General features: G+C 43.6%; 1 protein-coding gene across 3 annotated transcripts in view; it reads left to right on the top strand.

Moving 5' to 3' along the window:
• Positions 1 to 17,724, top strand: part of TRAF3 (TNF receptor associated factor 3) — a 138,405-nt gene that overhangs the window by 108,085 nt on the left and 12,596 nt on the right. For 2 of the 3 annotated variants that reach the window (XM_036881949.2, XM_036881951.2), the window contains 3 exons: positions 10,965 to 11,045; positions 13,680 to 13,754; positions 15,323 to 15,415. In XM_036881949.2, the coding sequence (XP_036737844.2) occupies positions 10,965 to 11,045; positions 13,680 to 13,754; positions 15,323 to 15,415 (249 nt within the window). The remainder of the gene's footprint in view (positions 1 to 10,964; positions 11,046 to 13,679; positions 13,755 to 15,322; positions 15,416 to 17,724) is intronic. The other variant, XM_036881953.2, reaches the window with a different exon arrangement.

The following is a 17,724-nucleotide window of genomic DNA, read 5'->3' as shown; positions in this document are numbered from 1 at the left end:
TACTATAGAGTCACTACTTGTCTTCTCTGTGTTATACTGCCTTTCCCATGCCCCCACCCCCTATATTATGTGTGCTAATCATAATGCCCCTTTTTCCCCTTATCCCTCCCTTCCCACCCACCCTCCCCAGTCCCTTTCCCTTTGGTAACTGTTAGTCCATTCTTGGGTTCTGTGATTCTGCTGCTGTTTTGTTCCTTCAGTTTTTTCTCTGTTCTTAATACTCCACAGATGAGTGAAGTCATTTGATACTTGTCTTTCTCCGCCTGGCTTATTTCACTGAGCATAATACCCTCTAGCTCCATCCATGTTGTTGCAAATGGTAGGATCTGTTTTTTTCTTATGGCTGAATAATATTCCATTGTGTATATGTACCACATCTTCTTTATCCATTTATCTACTGATGGACACTTAGGTTGCTTCCATTTCTTGGCTATTGTAAATAGTGCTGCGATAAACATAGGGGTGCATCTGTCTTTTTCAAACTGGGCTGCTGCATTCTTAGGGTAAATTCCTAGGACTGGAATTCCTGGGTCAAATGGTGTTTCTATTTTGAGTTTTTTGAGGAACCTCCATACTGCTTTCCACAATGGTTGAACCAGTTTACGTTCCCACCAGCAGCGTAGGAGGGTTCCCTTTTCTGCACATCCTCGCCAACATTTGTTGTTGTTTGTCTTTTGGATGGTGGCCATCCTTACTGGGGTGAGGTGATATCTCATTGTGGTTTTAATTTGCATTTCTCTGATGGTAGCAATGTGGAGCATCTTTTCATGTGCCTGTTGGCCATCTGAATTTCTTTGGAGAAGTGTCTGTTCAGAACCTCTGCCCATTTTTTAATTGGCTTGTTTGCTTTTTGTTTGTTGAGGTGCGTGAGCTGTTTGTATATTTTGGATGTCAACCCCTTATCGTATATGTCATTTATGAATATATTCTCCCATACTGTACAATGTCTTTTTGTTCTGCTGATGGTATCCTTTGCTGTCCAGAAGCTTTTTAGTTTGATATAGTCCCACTTGTTCATTTTTGCTTTTGTTTCCCTTGCCCGTAGAGATATGTTCATGAAGAAGTTGTTCATGTTTATATTCAAGAGCGTTTTGCCTGTGTTTTCTTCTGAGAGTTTTATGGTTTCATGACTTACATTCAGGTCTTTGACCCATTTCGAGTTTACTTTCGTGTATGGAGTTAGTAATCCAGTTTCATTCTCTTACATGTAGCTGTCCAGTTTTGCCAACACCAGTTGTTGAAGAGGCTGTCATTTCCCCATTGTATGTCCATGGCTCCTTTATCATATATTAATTGACCATATATGCTTTTGTTAATATCTGGACTCTCTATTCTGTTCCACTGGTCTGTGGCACTGTTCTTGTGCCAGTACCAAATTGTCTTGATTACTGTGGCTTTGTAGTAGAGCTTGAAGTTGGGAAGCGAGATTCCCCCCGCTTTATTCTCCCTTCTCAGGATTGCTTTGGCTATTCAGGGTCTTTTGTGGTTCCATATGAATTCTAGAACCATTTGTTCCAGTTCGTTGAAGAATGTTGTTGGTATTTTGATAGGGATTGCATTGAATCTGTAGATTGCTTTAGGCAGAATGGCCATTTAAGCAATATTAATTCTTCCTACCCAAGAGCATGGGATGAATTTCCATTTATTAGTGTTCTCTTTAATTTCTCTTAAGAGTGTCTTGTAGTTTTAAGGGTATAGGTCTTTCAGCTCCTTGGTTAGGTTTATTCCTAGGTATTTTATTTTTTTTGATCAAATGATGAATGGAATTGTATTCCTGATTTTTCTTTCTGCTAGCTCATCGTTTGTGTTCAGGAATACAACAGATTTCTGTGTATTCATTTTATATCCTGCAACTTTGCTGAATTCAGATACTAATTCTAGTAGTTTTGGAGTGGATTCTTTAGGGTTTTTTAAGTACAATATCATGTCATCTGCAAACAGTGACATTTTGACTTCTTCCTTACTAATCTGGATGCATTTTATTTCTTTGTGTTGTCTGATTGATATGACTATGACCTCCAGTACTATGTTGAATAAAAGTGGGAAGAGTGGGCATTCTTGTCTTGTTTCCCATCTTACAGGAAAAACTTGCCGCTTCTCGCTGTTAAGTATGATGTTGGCTGTGGGTTTATCATATATGGCCTTCATTATGTTAAAGTACTTGCCCTCTATACCCATTTTGTTGAGAGTTTTTATCATGAATGGATGTTGAATTTTGTCGAATGCTTTTTCAGCATCTATGGAAATGATCATGTGGTTTTTGTCCTTTTTGTTGATGTGGTGGATGATGTTGATGGATTTTCGAATGTTGTACCATCCTTGCACCCCTGTGGTTAATCCCACTTGGTCATGGTGTATGATTCTCTTGATGTGTTTTTGAATTTGGTTTACTGGTATTTTGTTGAGTATTTTTGCATCTATGTTCATCAGGTATATTGGTCTGTAATTTTCTTTTTTCGTGGTGTCTTTGCCTGGTTTTGGTATTAGAGTGATGCTGGCTTCGTAGAATGAGTTTGGAAGTATTCCCTCTTCTATTTTTTGGAAAACTTTAAGGTGAATGGGTATTATGTCTTCTCTAAATGTCTGATAAAATTCAGTGGTGAATGCATCTGGCCTGGGAGTTTTGTTCTTGGGTAGTTTTTTTATTACCGATCCAGGTTCATTGCTGGTAATCGGTATGCTTAGATTTTCTGTTTCTTCCTGGGTCAGTCTTGGAAGGTTGTATTTTTCTAGAAAGTTGTCCATTTCTTCTAGGTTATCCAGTCTGTTAGCATATAGATTTTCATAGTATTCTCTCATAATTCTTTGTATTTCTGTGGAGTCTGTCATGGTTTTTCCTTTCTTGTTTCTGATTCTGTTAATGTGTGTAGATGCTCTTTTTTTCTTATTAAGTCTGGCTAGGGGTTTATCTACTTTGTTTATTTTCTCAAAGAACCAGCTCGTGGTTTCATTGATTTTTTCTATTGTTTTATTCTTCTCAATTTTATTTATTTCTTCTCTGATCTTTATTATGTCTCTCCATCTGGTCTCTTTGGGCCTCATTTATTCTTTTTTCCAGTTTCAATAATTGTGAATTTAGCCTATTCATTTGGGATTATTCTTCCTTCTTTAAGTAGTCCTGAATTGCTATATACTTTCCTCTTAGAACTGCCTTTGCTGCATCCCACAGAAATTGGGGCTTTGTGCTGTTGTTGTCATTTGTCTCCATATATTGCTTGATCTCTGTTTTTATTTGATCATTGATCCATTGATTATTTAGGAGCATGTTGTTAAGCCCCCATGTGTCTGTGAGCCTTTTTGTTTTCTTTGTACAATTTATTTCTAGTTTTATACCTTTGTGATCTGAGAAGCTGGTTGGTACAATTTCAGTCTTTTCGAATTTACAGAGGCTCCTTTTGTGGCCTAGTATGTGGTCCATTCTGGAAAATGTTCTGTGTGCACTTGACAAGAATGTGTATCCTGCTGCTTTTGGATGTAGAGTTCTGTAGATGTCTGTTAGGTCCATGTGTTCTAATGTGTTGTTTAGTGCCTCTGTCTCTTTACTTATTTTCTGTCTGGTTGATCTGTCCTTTGGAGTGAGTGGTGTGTTGAAGTCTCCTAAAATGAATGCATTGCATTCTATTTCCCCCTTTAATTCTGTTAGTATTTGTTTCACATATGTAGGTGATCATGTGCTGGGTACATAGATATTTATAATAGTTATATCCTCTTTTTGGACTGACCCCTTTATCATTATGTAATGTCCTTCTTTGTCTCTTGTTACTTTCTTTGTTTTGAAGTCTATTTTGTCTGATACGAGTACTGCAGTACCTGCTTTTTTCTCCCTATTGTTTGCATGAAATATCTTTTTCCATCCCTTAACTTTTACTGTGTGTATGTCTTTGGGTTTGAAGTGAGTCTCTTGTAGGCAGCATATAGATGGGTCTTGCTTTTTTATCCATTCTATTACTCTGTGTCTTTTGCTTGGTGCATTCATCCATTTACATTTAGGGTGATTATTGATAGATATGTACTTATTGCCATTGCAGGCATTGGATTCATGGTCACCAAAGGTTCATGGGCCGCTTCTTTACTATCTAACCGTCTAACTTAACTCACTTATTATGCCATTATAAACACAGTCTGATGATTCTTTATTTCTCTCCTTTCTTTTTCTTCCTCCTCCACTCTTTATATGTTAAGTGTTTTATTCTGTACTCTTTGTGTTTTCCTTGACTGATTTTGTGGATAGCTGATTTTATTTTGCCTTTAGTTAGTATTTGGTTGGTCTACTTTCTTTGCTGTGGTTTCTTTTCTCTGGTGACAGGTGTTTAGCCTTAGGCATACTTCCATCCAGAGTAGTACCTTTAAAATACATTGTAGAGGTGCTTTGTAGGAGGTGAATGCCCTCAACTTTTGCTTATCTGGAAATTGTTTAATCCCTCCTTCAAATTTAATGATAATCTTGCTGGATACAGTATTCTTTGTTCAAGGCCCTTCTGTTTCATTGTATTGAATATGTCATGCCATTCCCTTCTGGCCTGTCAGGTTTCTGCTGAGAAGTCTGATGATAGCCTGATGTGTTTTCCTTTACAGAGGTGATCTTTTTTCTCTCTCTGGCTGCTTTTACTATACTATATCCATGTCTTTGATCTTTGCCATTTTAATTATTATATGTCTTGATGTTGTCCTCCTTGGGTCCTTTGTTTTGGGAGATCTGTGGGCTTCCATGGTCTGAGAGACTGTTTCCTTCCCCAGCTTGGGGAAGTTTTCAGCAATTATATCTTCAGAGACACTTTCTATCCCTTTTTCTCTCTTCTTCTTCTTCTTCTGATACCCCTATAATGTGAATATTGTTCCGTTTGGAATATGGTCACACAGTTCTCTTAATATTCTTTCATTTCTGGAGATCCTTTAATCTCTCTCTGCCTCAGCTTCTCTGCATTCCTGTTCTCTGATTTCTATTCCATTAACAGTCTCTTCCACGTCATCCAGTCTGCTCTGAAATCCTTCCATTGTTTGTTTCATTTCTGTTATCTCCTCCTGAATTTATCCCTTAGCTCTTGGATATTTCTCTGTAGCTCCATCAGTATGCTTATGACTTTTATTTTGAATTATCTTCCAGGAGGATTGGTGGTTTCAGTTTCACAAAGCCCTCTCTCTTGTGTTTGAGGGATTTTCTTCTGCCTTTTCATGGTGGTGGGAGTGGTCACCAGCAAGTGGCGCATGTGTCAGCTGGGAGAACAAAGTCCCTTCCTGCTTGCTGGTCGCCTTGCCTGTCTCCGCTGTCTCTGCTGGTTAACCGCACACAGGGAGCAGCCTCTGGGTTAATCCCCTAAGGTGCCATGGGTGGGGTGGCCCTCGGGATGGCCTAGGGCATTGGCGGATTGGCGGGGGTCACAGGCTAGTGGCGCGTGTTTTGCTGTGAGAACAAAGCCCCTTCGTGCTTCCCAGCCTCTGTGCCCATCTCCACTGTCTGTGCCAGTCAGCCGTGCGCAGGTTGCAGCCTCAGGGTTAATCGCCTGAGCTGTCATTGGGGCACGGCCCTCAGGATGGCCTAGGGCACTGGTGAGGGTCATAGGCAAGTGGTGCGTGTTGTACTGCGAGAACAAAGCTGCTCTGTGTCTCCCGGATTCTGCACCTGTCTCTGCTGTCTGTGCCAGTCAACTGCATGGATGGAGCAGCTTCTGGGTCTGGACCAGTTAGCTGAGTGCAGGAAGAAGCCTCTGTGCTAAGCTGTGTGGTTGCTATAGGCGGGGCTGCTCCCCGGCTGTTCCACAGCAATGGCGGGTCAGCCAGTTTTCTTGCAATGCTGACGGGGAGGAAGGAACAACAGGGTGCTTATCGCCGCAAGGGTCTTTGGAACTGCATTGCCACCCAGAGGGTTAAGGTGCCTGAAGTTCCTTAAAGTTCACAGCCTGCTGGGCTGAGTGTGCCAGGACGATTTTGTCCTCCTGTTAAACCCTTGTCCCTTTAAGACTTTTAAAGCACCTGCTTTTCTTTTGTCCCAGGGCAGCTGTCTGTGGGGACCTGTTCGCAGTCTCAATCTCAGACTTTGCTCTTTGCTCCTCCAATATCCAGTGCACCATGCAATGTGTGTCTGCTCCTGCAACAGACCACCAGGGCTGGTTATTTAGCAGTCCTGTGCTTCTATTCCCTCCCCCCTTCCGCTGGTTAGCTGGGGTCAGGGGAGTGCTCGGGTCCCACCGGGTCATGGCTTTGTATCCTACTCTTTTCAGTGAGATGTTGGGCTCTCGCAGATGTAGCCTGGCTCATGTACTATATCTTCCAGTCACTTTTTTAGGAATAGTTGTATTCGCTGTATTTTCAAAATATATAGTTTTGGGAGGAGATTCCCACCACCCTACTCACTCTGCCATCTTAAGAATCTCTCCGCATTCTACTTTATAGTCTCCATATTTGCCTTACTTTGTATAACTCCATTGTGAAATCTTTTTCCTGTATGATTCCAGGGCTATTTCCAGTTATTAAGTGCTTTTAAGAACTGTGTCCTCTCCTTTAGAAAATGGCAGTAGTATTTGTCATAACTGAGTAATTCCTTCAGTAATGACATTCACGTGAATGGGGCTTATACCTAACAAGCAGTACTCCAAACCATACACATTTAGTATGTTGCTATCAAAGTTGCACATTAATTCTTGCAAATAGCACTTACCTTTATTTGCAGAAAAGAATCTAGGAATTAGTTTTCTTTTGGAAAGAATTGTAGTGTGTTTCAGTTAAACATCATGTAAGTAATTATCTCTGAACTCTAGTTGAGGCTGTGAAGAGACTAAAGTTAAAATAACATAGCCTATGGTTTCAGGAGACATTTATTGAGTGACTCTTGGGCACCAGACCCTGTGCTAGTTGCTCAGGACACACAAGAGAATAAATTGCCATCCCTCCCCTTCATTTCACTATCTGGTGAGGAAGACACCTGCTCCACAGTTACATATGCTGCAGTTTGGGAAGTACTGTAACTGTGATACAAATACAGCTCCAAGGAGGGGCCAGTTAACTCAGCCTGATAGAGTCAAGGAAGGCTTCAGTGATGAGGTGGCATTTGATTCGATCTGGTTCTTAAATTTGTTGACTGCAGGCAGGAGAGAGGCACAAAGTGATAATGAGCAAGTTTGGAGCCTGAACTGTGCAAGTAAATATTCCTTAAAAATCTTACATCATTGTGATAAAAACTGAGCTTAAACTGTTTTAACGATGTTGCCACTGTATCTTCAGGCATTTGCTACTTTCTGTCAGGGCCTGTGATAATGGTAAGAGGTAAGCCTCTTCGAGGTTGCGGTGGCACACCCCTCCCCTGACTCCTGGAACCCTTGACACTAGCAGGGCAGCTGCATGCTCACTGGTAACACCCCAGGGAAGGTTCTGGGACTTGCCCTGGGCCTCGCGTCCCATCAGTGGCATCACTTAATTCCCAAGTCTTTTTCTTTTAATTCTAACACCCTTAGTGTCATCCTCCCAAGCTGTGAGTTTATTTTTAGAAAGAGCACCTGTCTAATTTAGGCGGGACCTAAGCCCCAGGCAGCCTGACTTGCCTGCATTTCCCACCATTTGTGACATGCCACACACACCAGATGCTGATACAGATCGATAAGATCGATAAAGCGCTAAAACTCTGAACCATTGCAGTTCATATGCGAATTTCTTTGCTACATTTAAACCATGGTATTGACATTACATCAACTGTTTTCAAGTTGGGTTTCTTTTAATCTACGTAATATAAAGCATCCGAAAAAAAATCCCTTGTTTACATTTAGTCTAGAAATGATTAAATATTGGTCTCTTTAAATAGTTCTGTTAATTGTGAAAAGTCAAAATTCTGAAAACTCGTTTTATGGGGAAATGCTTATATTGTAAAGGTGCAGCTGCTTTGGAACGCAATTTAGCAGTCTTTTACATGAACATACATGTACTCAAACAGCAATTCTCCTAAATGTGTAAGAGAAACAGTCGCGCACACACACCAGGAAGTATGTCAAGTAAAGCCAGGCTGCACAAAGGGCAGCCTGCAGCAGTGAGCTTGGCAGTTCTGCCGCTGAGTGCACCGCACGTGCTGTAGCCAGGAACCAGCCTGAGCCTGGTCTCAGGAGACTCTGAGGGTGGAATTCTGTTTTGATGAAACTCAAGAGCTATGATAATGAAGCAGTCTTTTGTCTAGCACACATACATGTGTAAGGAGATTTTTTTTAGGCAAAGGAAGCAGAAACACCCAGTCCAGGTTGTGGTTTTAGTGGTCACTCCTTGATGGAAAGTGGGACGCGGAGAGGAGCAGGCAGGTGGACAGAAGTTACCTGTTTTGTTCTTGTCCCTGCTGGGCACTCAGTCTGCAGTTGTACTTCATGACTCATGCACGTTACATCTGTTCTGTGTATGTATCAGTTATACTTGATTTTGTAGACAGGACTACTTTCATCAATATGCAGAGAGTTCTTACCTGTCAATGGATCATCAGTTGTTTAAATGTATTCTTTTCCTTCGGCTGCTGTAACAAAGTACCACAAAGTTGGTGGCTTAGAACCACAGAACGTCACTGTCAGTGTTCTGGCAGCTAGAACTGCCACAGCGCGGTGACCTCAGGGCGCTGCTCACTCTGAGGCCCTGGAGAGGGCGCCCTCCTCCCCTGCTCTGGTTCCCACCCCATCACAGCAGCCTTTGCCTCCCGTGCACAAGGCAGCCTTCCAGTGCATGTCCTTGCCTCTCCTCTTACAAGGACGCCTGTCATTCAATTTAGGGCCCACCCTAATCCAGTGGGGCCTCATTTTAACTAATTAACACCTATATAGCCTTTTTTTCCAAATAAGGTTATATTCTGAAGTTCTGGTGGACATGAATTTTGAGGGATCACTATTCAACCCACTGCAGTGGGCAAAGGCTGTGAAAAGGCAATTCACAGGAATATAAATGATTAACAAATATCAAAAATATGCCTAACCACTTGTTACTCAAGAATCACAAATCACACTCATGGCCTTTTACCTCTTGGCATTGTCAGAGATGGAAAGGTTTGATAGAATTGACGGGCATGGGGGCATGTATTCTCATGATAATAGGAGCATGTTTGTGTAAGACTTTTGGAGGGCAGTTTGGCAATATCTGCCAAAACCCCACCTAAAATGCCTGTACACTTTGGTACCCAACAAAGCCTCCTTCTGGAGATGGATCCTTCAGATGTCCTTGCTCAGATCTGCAAAGATCCACATGCATAGGCACTGACTGGACTCGCCCCCCCCCCCACCCCCCGCCCTCACCTCCCACCGTCCCCTGCCCCACCCTCCCAGAACCCCGCCCCTGCCCCTCACTTCTTCCTTGGAGTTCCCCTGCATCAGAGCCCTCTTTATGCTCTCCCAGAACACTGAGCTTCCCTCCCTGCCGTGGTGGGAATTATCTCTTTGTATTCCTAGCTGTCTCCTGGGGCTGTTCACAGCACCACATAGCACACCTGGCCTGGTGAGTGAAGTGGGATCAAGGGCAGGTTCAGGGAGGAGACGTGGCATCCTTGGTTGTTGGCTGTTAGCTCTCCAGGCCCATGACTGACTTGGTCCTCAGGCTCCCCTGTGAGGGGGGTCCAGTCACTCCCCCCATTTCCAAGTGGGGCAGAAAGGTGAAGCCATTTGTCCATGGTTTCCCACCAAAAGACAAAGTAAGTGATTTTGTGGCACTGGGGAACTCCAAAGGGTCTGAGCAGGCTGGGCAGCATAGGGAGCAGGTGCCCCCATGTGGCATCCACTTGTTGGGGGCTGCTGGTCAACCCCAGTCCAGCCAAGTGCTTTCTAATGAGTTCCAACCAGCCACAGACTCACTGCCTATGGGCCAGTGAGGACCAAGCCCCAGAGCAGAGCAGCCATGCCCTGTAGGTGTCGTCCCTGTGCTGCAGACCCACAGTGTGCACATAGGGACAAGGGGCTTAACACCCCATGAGGAGAGCTGAGCGAGGGACCCAGCCCCAGGCCTCCTCGAGGGAGAGGAGAGTCCTCGTGGGGGTGGCCGCTGCCCTGGGCCTGCACGTCTGGCCCCTCAAAGTGAGGCTTCCAACGAGTGAGTGTTCCAGCATTTAGCTAAACAGCAGCAAAACTGTGGAGGCCCAGAGAGAAAAGCAGATTTGGGGGACTGGAAGTGTGCCAGGGCCACAGAGGAAAACATTGCTGTTTTCTTGTTGCTTAGTGATGCCTCACCCAGGAGCTTGTGGCCTCCTGCCGTGTTGCACAGCCCGGTTTCACCTCTGGCTCTGCCTGCGTCGATCTCTCTCCGGTGGCCCTCTGTCACCCGTCCGGTGGTGTTCTCCAGGGCCCTTGGATGTGAGGTCCCTCTGGGGAATCTTTGCCCCTGCTTAGCTTCTGGGCAGGCAACCTGGACAGATGCCCAGCAGGTTCCCATGACATTGGATTGGATAGCTGCCATCATCCAGGCTCTATGCAGTGGAAATTTGTGCCATCTAGAGAAGGGTCAAACCAAAATATATCATTCTCAATGCACTAAAGGTGATCCATGTAAGATTTCAGGACAGTAATTTAAGTACTCAGTAGACTGTGCTATTACCAGGTATACAAGAAGCGACATTTCCAGACTCCTGACTGAGAGGCCAAAGGTAAACCCTCCATCTCCAACCAGCAAAGGCTGGACCTGCGAGGGCCGAGCCTGCCTGAGCGCACGTGTCTGGAGCGGCAGCCGGAGGGGATGCTAAATGGAAGCTGCCAGAAGCTGCCGTGGTGGACTGTGCTCCCACAAATTCCCCTCACTGGGCAGATCGGAGTAGATCTTCTGGGATGCCTTTTTTTTTTGGCATTCCAACTTTGGAATAGAAGGACCCCCTGCAGATGTAGTGCAAGCATCATGGATCAGGGGAACGGTCGCAGTAAGCGGGGTGCTTCCTTGAGCGCCTCGTGGGGACTTGGAGTGGTTCTGGGATCTGAAGGAAGACTGGTTGTATGTTTCAAAGTTGATGGCACTTTCTTTCCCTCCTTCAGAAACATGAAGACACCGAATGTCCCTGTGTAGTGGTGTCCTGCCCTCACAAGTGCAGTGTCCAGACCCTCCTGAGGAGTGAGGTAAGGGCCGTGAGCAGGGCCTGTGGCGCTGACTCCACCCTCCCTTAAGGCTGCAGTCTCTGGTTTTCACAGATCATGATAGGGGTATGGATGGTAGAAAAGCAATGAAAAACCTCATGCTGGAGTCAGAAATTTCAGAAGCAGTTAAAAGCTACCAAGTGGTAAATTGGGATCAAAATACTATAAGAACTGAGAAAAGGGGAGTACCTTACAGTGCAAGCAAAGGTCACGCTTTTTGGTTCTTCAAAAAAGGCTATTTTTAAATCTGTAAAAAAGGAATTACACTGTAAAACTATCTCAAGAAAATAAGTTTAGAGAAGCCCAGAACAACTTTGGCCATGTGTGCTGCACAGGGTTGGCGCTGGAGGGCAAGTGGGCATGGGGGCAGCTCCCACATTTCTTTTCACACTGGGAAGGCTCCTGGGCAGCCTCCCCCAGAGGCTGTGCCTCTCCCACTGCCCTTGGGCACACTTTCTATCGGGCAGGTAGATTTTGTATAACCTACGTTTGATCAAGATATATCCAGATGGAAAAATTCCAAGGATTCTTAATGTTTGTGGTTGCTATCCCAGAGCTGTCTGGGCTCCTGAGGGCTTGGTGGGTAGGTGTGTCCCCTGGGCCCCCAGCCAGTCCCTTAGTCCTGGGTGTTCTCTTCGGAGGAGCCTACTCACCTCAGCATTTTTTACAGCCTGGAATTTTATCACTGGGTACTGGGGAGGGAGGGTCACTCTCTCATGCCCCCAACTGAACAAGAAGACCTGTGTGGGCCTAGAGCCAGGGACGTGGTGTGCCGGGAGGGCCCCCAAGAGCCACTGTCATCCAAGGTGGGTCCTCCTAGGAAGCTGGCTCTGCTGGGTGAGGGCAGGGGGCCTTGGGCCCTGAGCATTCCTCCAGGAGTGGTAGGGAAATGCATGCAGATTATTTCCACAACTGGAAAGTCCCTCTGTTAAAGTGGATGTTTGAAGAATCTGTGCTGTTGAAATAATTTCCAGGATTTTTTTATACTTTCCTAAATTTTTACTCACTCAGAGCTATCTGAATTAGGGACAAAAGCTGCCTCCATTTTACCTCTATTATTTTTATTTTTAAAAATGTTTAAATCTGCTGCATTACCTTGGGTTTCTGGTGAAAGGTGCTATTGACTTATAGATTATTCTTGCCTCTCTTCCAAAGCTCCTGTAAGTAATGATTCTAAGGCCAATTGAGGAAAAAGTACAACCCTGAATTTACGTGCACTAAAAATAACATCAAACTCACTATGTCCCTGATTTTAACATTAGAAGTATTAGCTGGTTGTATTTCACTGATGGCACAAAGGATGTTCTAAAATTTTTTAACTGGTTGTTATGCACACAGACTGCTGCAAATTCCTATGCCAGTCATCCGTAATGTGCCCTTTGGGCGCTTCCGTCCAGGTACAGCCAGAGCTTCCTGGCTGGGCTCAGAGGAGCATCGAGGGCTAGGCTGCTGGGTATGTGACTGCCACGGTTCTGCCCTGGCCAGGAGACCTTACACAAAGGTTGGCTTTGGCAGCAGTCGGGTCCGTCCCACAGGCCCTCCTCTGCAGCTGTCACAACAGTCCTGTGATCCACTTTCTCTGCATCCCAAACACTGACCTACAGGGAAAGGATTGTCCGTCCTGAGATAGAGCAGAAGTGATAATAGAAACTGTACTTGCTAGGGTGACCTGTCCCAGGAGCCTCTGATTGTGCACCGGCACATGGAGAAACAACGTTCGTGCTTTCCTAAGCCAGGGTGGAATTGTTTTCTATGAAGATCTATCCCTTGAGTTCCCTGATGAGAATTTCTTCAATAAAAGAAGAAACTATCCTAAAATTGTATTAGCCTAATGATAACACTATGTCTTTATAATTGTGAACATTTCAATTCTATTTTCTCTTGAGGTAGCAGAGCATCACAAGTGGTTTTTATTTGATGATTTGCTAACATTTAAGCTGAACGAAGGGATTTTTCCATGCTAAATGAGTTATCCTCTCACAATCCCTTCAAATTTTCTTCAATCAATTAGAAGTAATGATAATAAGATTCGTGTTGTTAGAATGACCTTAGAGTTCTTTGAGAAGCTGCATGAATTCATGGCCATACAGGGGGAAAAAGTCTCTTCAGAAGAAGGAAAAACTCCATTATCTTGAGTGTTGAGAGTGACGGTACACTGTGTAAGCTTGCTTTGCAAACACACTTATTTTTGTGTACTGTATATGAGGTGTGTGACCCACTTGCATCCTGAATGCTTTCTATTTTTTGTGTTTCATGCAATTTTTGTTTATAGTCTTTGAATGTGCATTTCAGTTTATGTTTTTTTCCTTTCTTTTTTAAATTCTGGCACTGCAGACGGCATGTCACAGTTTGAACAATTTGTTGTAAAGAAACTGCAAGTTTAAGAAATGTTATAGTAAATGTATTTCTGTATATTGGTGTATATATGTGTATACACATGACAATACCGTATATCTACTGCGTAGAAGTCTAGGAAGCAGATGATAAATATACACACCTGTAGCTGATAAACACCATTCGTAATAGTTCAACCCAGATGCTATCTGTGCCCTTAATATGTTTGAACATTTTCATGCAAACGTTTGTGCCACAACTCACGTCTCTTTCCCGTTGCAGTTGAGTGCACACTTGTCAGAGTGTGTCAATGCCCCCAGCACCTGTAGTTTTAAGCGCTATGGCTGCGTTTTTCAGGTCAGTATCCGACATTTGTCCTTCCCAGTCGCTGACATTCTACCATAAGAGAAAATTATGATACTAACATTTTAACATGCAAGTTGTGGACTTTTAGTCATTGTCATGGAACTGAATCACCTTGCTGCATGGATGATGAAAGCCACATTCTGCAGAAGTGGGTGCTTGCTTTCCATTCTGGTGGTGTTTTGAGACTTCAGGTGGACATCTATGCTGAGAAGGAAGTCGGTACATTAGGAGAGCTACTACATCTAAAACCAGCAAAGTGGGACAGATAGGACTGACACTTGGTGGGGTTTCTAGAGTATTATGGAAATTTTAGCTGTTACTTGAATACACATAAAAATCAAACCGAATATGGTTTTAGTAGTGTGTGCATCTGTACACAGTCATGACAGTCACACACATGTGTGTCCAAAAGTGCCTTTCATATACATGCCGCACTCCCAGGAGAACAGTGTGGAGAGGGTGTCACCATCCCTACTACACTTATGCTGTGAGAAACCTATTTCTGGTTTTTTGTTGTTCATTTTTTTTAACATGACTTATATTGCTAGTGAATTTGAACTTAGTTTTCATTTAAATGTATATCTTAATCTTAAAACTATCACAGGGCAATGTATAATATTATAATTGAAGTATTTTATATTTAATTCTGTGTATTAGCAATACATTATTATGAAACAGTACAGAGATATTATCATCTTAGTATTTTCTTAGAAAGCAAGAATGGCTATAGCTCCCCTCGTCTCCAGCAAGCTGAGCCCCCACCACTGTTACGTCGTATGTAGTATCATTCATTCTGTGTATGTGTATATATATGTTTATATAGAGAAATACTTATATCAGCATATATATATGGATATTCTATGTACAGAGTATATGTTTTGGAGATCATTAAAATGCTTTCCATGGCTTCTTAATTTTTCAATATCAAAACAAATTATATTTTCATCTGAATTATTTCCTTAAATATTTGAAGTGCTATTTCATGGGCTTCTTACTGACTCTGAAATGGTCTACATCTTATGTACTCTGTAGATTGTTTATGTTTTGTATGTAACTTTCTAAGTATATTGAGAATAGTGAGGAGCTATACATTTCCTGATACAGTGTAATTCACTACTAAGTTAAGATTTTAGTATTTAGAGTCTTTGGTTACATGTTCACTAGATTATGCAGTATCTAGCTATAACTTCAGGTGTCTAAACATTTTCCATTTACATTGTTAATGAAAAAATTGTGTAAAGAACCAAATTCATGTGTCTAAAATTTAATTCCTGATATTACAGTTTGAAACATAGCTAAGAAGGCAGTTGTTAGGAGCTCGAGGAATGACAAGCCTGAACTTGAGATTGTTGTAAGTCGCAGCGCTCTCTTCTCACCTGTGTCTGCACTGCACGCAGTTGAGCAGGGCCACTGGCGTGGCCCTCCAGAGGTGTGGCCTCCCCATTACCTTGACCTGTCTAAGGCTGCCTCTTGGGGTTCAGTGCCGTGAGGTCACATTAGTCTTTCCGTACTCTGAGGGAGTGAAGTTGTCGTAACACACTGCACCTTTGTTCTCGCAGGGGACAAACCAGCAGATCAAGGCCCACGAGGCCAGCTCCGCGGTGCAGCACGTCAACCTACTGAAGGAGTGGAGCAGCTCCCTGGAGAAGAAGGTGCCCGCCGCTCCTCTTCCCCTAGCCTGCCATGACTTCTTCAAGCTATTTAAGGAAGACAGCTTTTTTAATAGTTAACTAATGGTTCGGGGTTAAAAGGAACAGCATGAAGGGAGTGTTAAAAAAGTAAATTCTCTTCCCAGACCCTGAGCTTATAATGAAAATGTTTATTTTGTTTGTTTTTTTAATTGCTAAGCAAACACACTGCTTTTTTTTTTTTTTTTTTTTTTAAGTCACACTGTGGCTGTCTTAATGCTGTCCTAGAACAGGAATTGTCAAACTTCCACACCACGCCTTCCCTCCCCCAGCCCTGTCTTTTTGTAAATAAGGTCTTACTGGGCCGCAGCCGTGCTCATCTGCCTCCGTATTGTCCACAGCTGCTTTCGCACTATGGTTGCAGAGTTGAGACAGAAACTGTGTGGACCGTATCACCCAAAATATCTGTACTCTCTGGCTCTTTTCAGAAGTTTGCCGGCCCCGAATCTGGGTTGCCAGTGCTACATGCCTTACTGTTGTTGTCTTTTCTAGGGGCAAATGAGAAAAGACATTTCCCATCACTAGTGTTGCTGTTGGTTTTCTCAGCCTACACACGCGGCAGCCTGGTGCACTGAGCAGGTCCACTTGTGCTCTTCCTGGCTTCTCTTCAAGAGGCCTCTGCTGCTGGGGCTTCGGACTCATTAGCAGCCACCTTCCCGCATTATACTTCCTCCTGGGGGCGTTTGTTCCGGGGTATTCAGCTCAGCCAGGCCTTCTTCTCACGAGGAAAAGATGAAAACCTCTAAGAACTGATAGAGAATAAGTTGTTACAGGATCTCCCATTCTGGCTTATGTAAAAAAACAAAAACTTAATTCAGTATTTAACAAATGTTTATTGAGAGCTCATAGTAGGAGGTGCTAAGGTGAATTAGAGCAGCCAGTGGAATTGCTGTTTGTTTTCTCATTTCAAGGGTTAAATCCAAAGATTTTAAAATGTGAATTACTTGAAAGAGTCTAAAATTTTAAATCAAAAGACATTTATTAAATCTGACATAAAATGGCTTCTAAGTATAAATACTTACGCTGAAGATGTGAAGTAATGAACGCATTGGCACAAGTGGGCAGGGGAGAGCTCTGTCTGGCAGTGACATAACGTGTTAGATGGACCTTCTGTGATTTTCCCATGAGCACAGTGTTCATTGAGTTCAGTGATGTTCACCTATGAATCTTTCTACGCTGTTTCTGAAGACTATGTTCTGTTTCTGCCTTTTTTAAAGTTACTGGCATAGATTGAGGGATTTTTGTCTCTCATAGACACTGTGTTTCTTACTTATTTAAAAGGTTCTTCCCCTCAATTAAAATGAATTGGTTTTGCTCCAGCTGTGCTAGTTACATAATGGTTTGGCAGGTCTGAGGCGTGTCGTGGTCCCGTGAATGACTGTGCGGGTACCGTCCCTAGTCGGCTCTCGGGCTGGGACCCTGCGGGGCGCAGTGAGGCATTCACATCACTTATGCTCTGCAACCTCCCACACTGTCACATTTTCCCCACCCAGTGAATGTCTTGCATTGCTGCAGACCCCGGGACACGCCAGGGCAGCCTGCCTGTACCCAGTCCTCAGCAGCTTCTCTCTGCAAACGCCTCGTGTTCAAACTACCACTGGCCAAGCCCTCCTGAGCTGCTGCGAGGGCAGAATGTGCTGCCATGCGTTGCTGCTGGCAGATTCAGTGTGCGCCTCCTGGATGTCGCCCGAGGATAGTCTCCCCCTGGCTCTGTCCCCTGCCTGGACTCCCCTGCCCCAAGAGTTCAGCTCACTGAGCCTCAGCTCTGCGCATTCTTGTTTGGGTTCATGAGAAGGTGCCTGCCCCGCCTGTCTCTTCTCTAGGCAAGACTGGACAAAGAATGGAGATATTTGTATTTTCTTAAAATGGGAACTTATTTCTCATTATAGAATGATTCTCTTGGAATCAGGTTATTCGGCTCATCTGTAATAGAAAATAGAATGTTTGAGTTATTTCAGAAAGACTGATCTTCACAAACCACATTCATGGTCAAACTAAAGAAAAAGTGTTTTGTATAATCTGGACTTAAAAACACCCACCTCGTATTTTAGGAAATCTTAGCTCACAGGACAGACATATAGAGTACCCCACTGAACAGGCTGAGCAAAGGGTGTCCTGTTGAGGAGAGGGTGGGGAAGCATGAGGGGGTCCCCATCCTCATCTGTGATGGATGAGTGAGATTAGGGTCTGCAGGCACTGGGGATTAGGTTCTTTGATCAAAATATAGAAACTAATAAAAATAACTTTCAATAAGGAAGTCCCTGGATAGAGAA

The sequence above is a fragment of the Manis pentadactyla genome, chromosome 11 (genome assembly GCF_030020395.1).
Source record: "Manis pentadactyla isolate mManPen7 chromosome 11, mManPen7.hap1, whole genome shotgun sequence".
Lineage (NCBI taxonomy): Eukaryota > Metazoa > Chordata > Mammalia > Pholidota > Manidae > Manis > Manis pentadactyla.
This window is presented reverse-complemented; position numbering and strand designations above follow the sequence as displayed.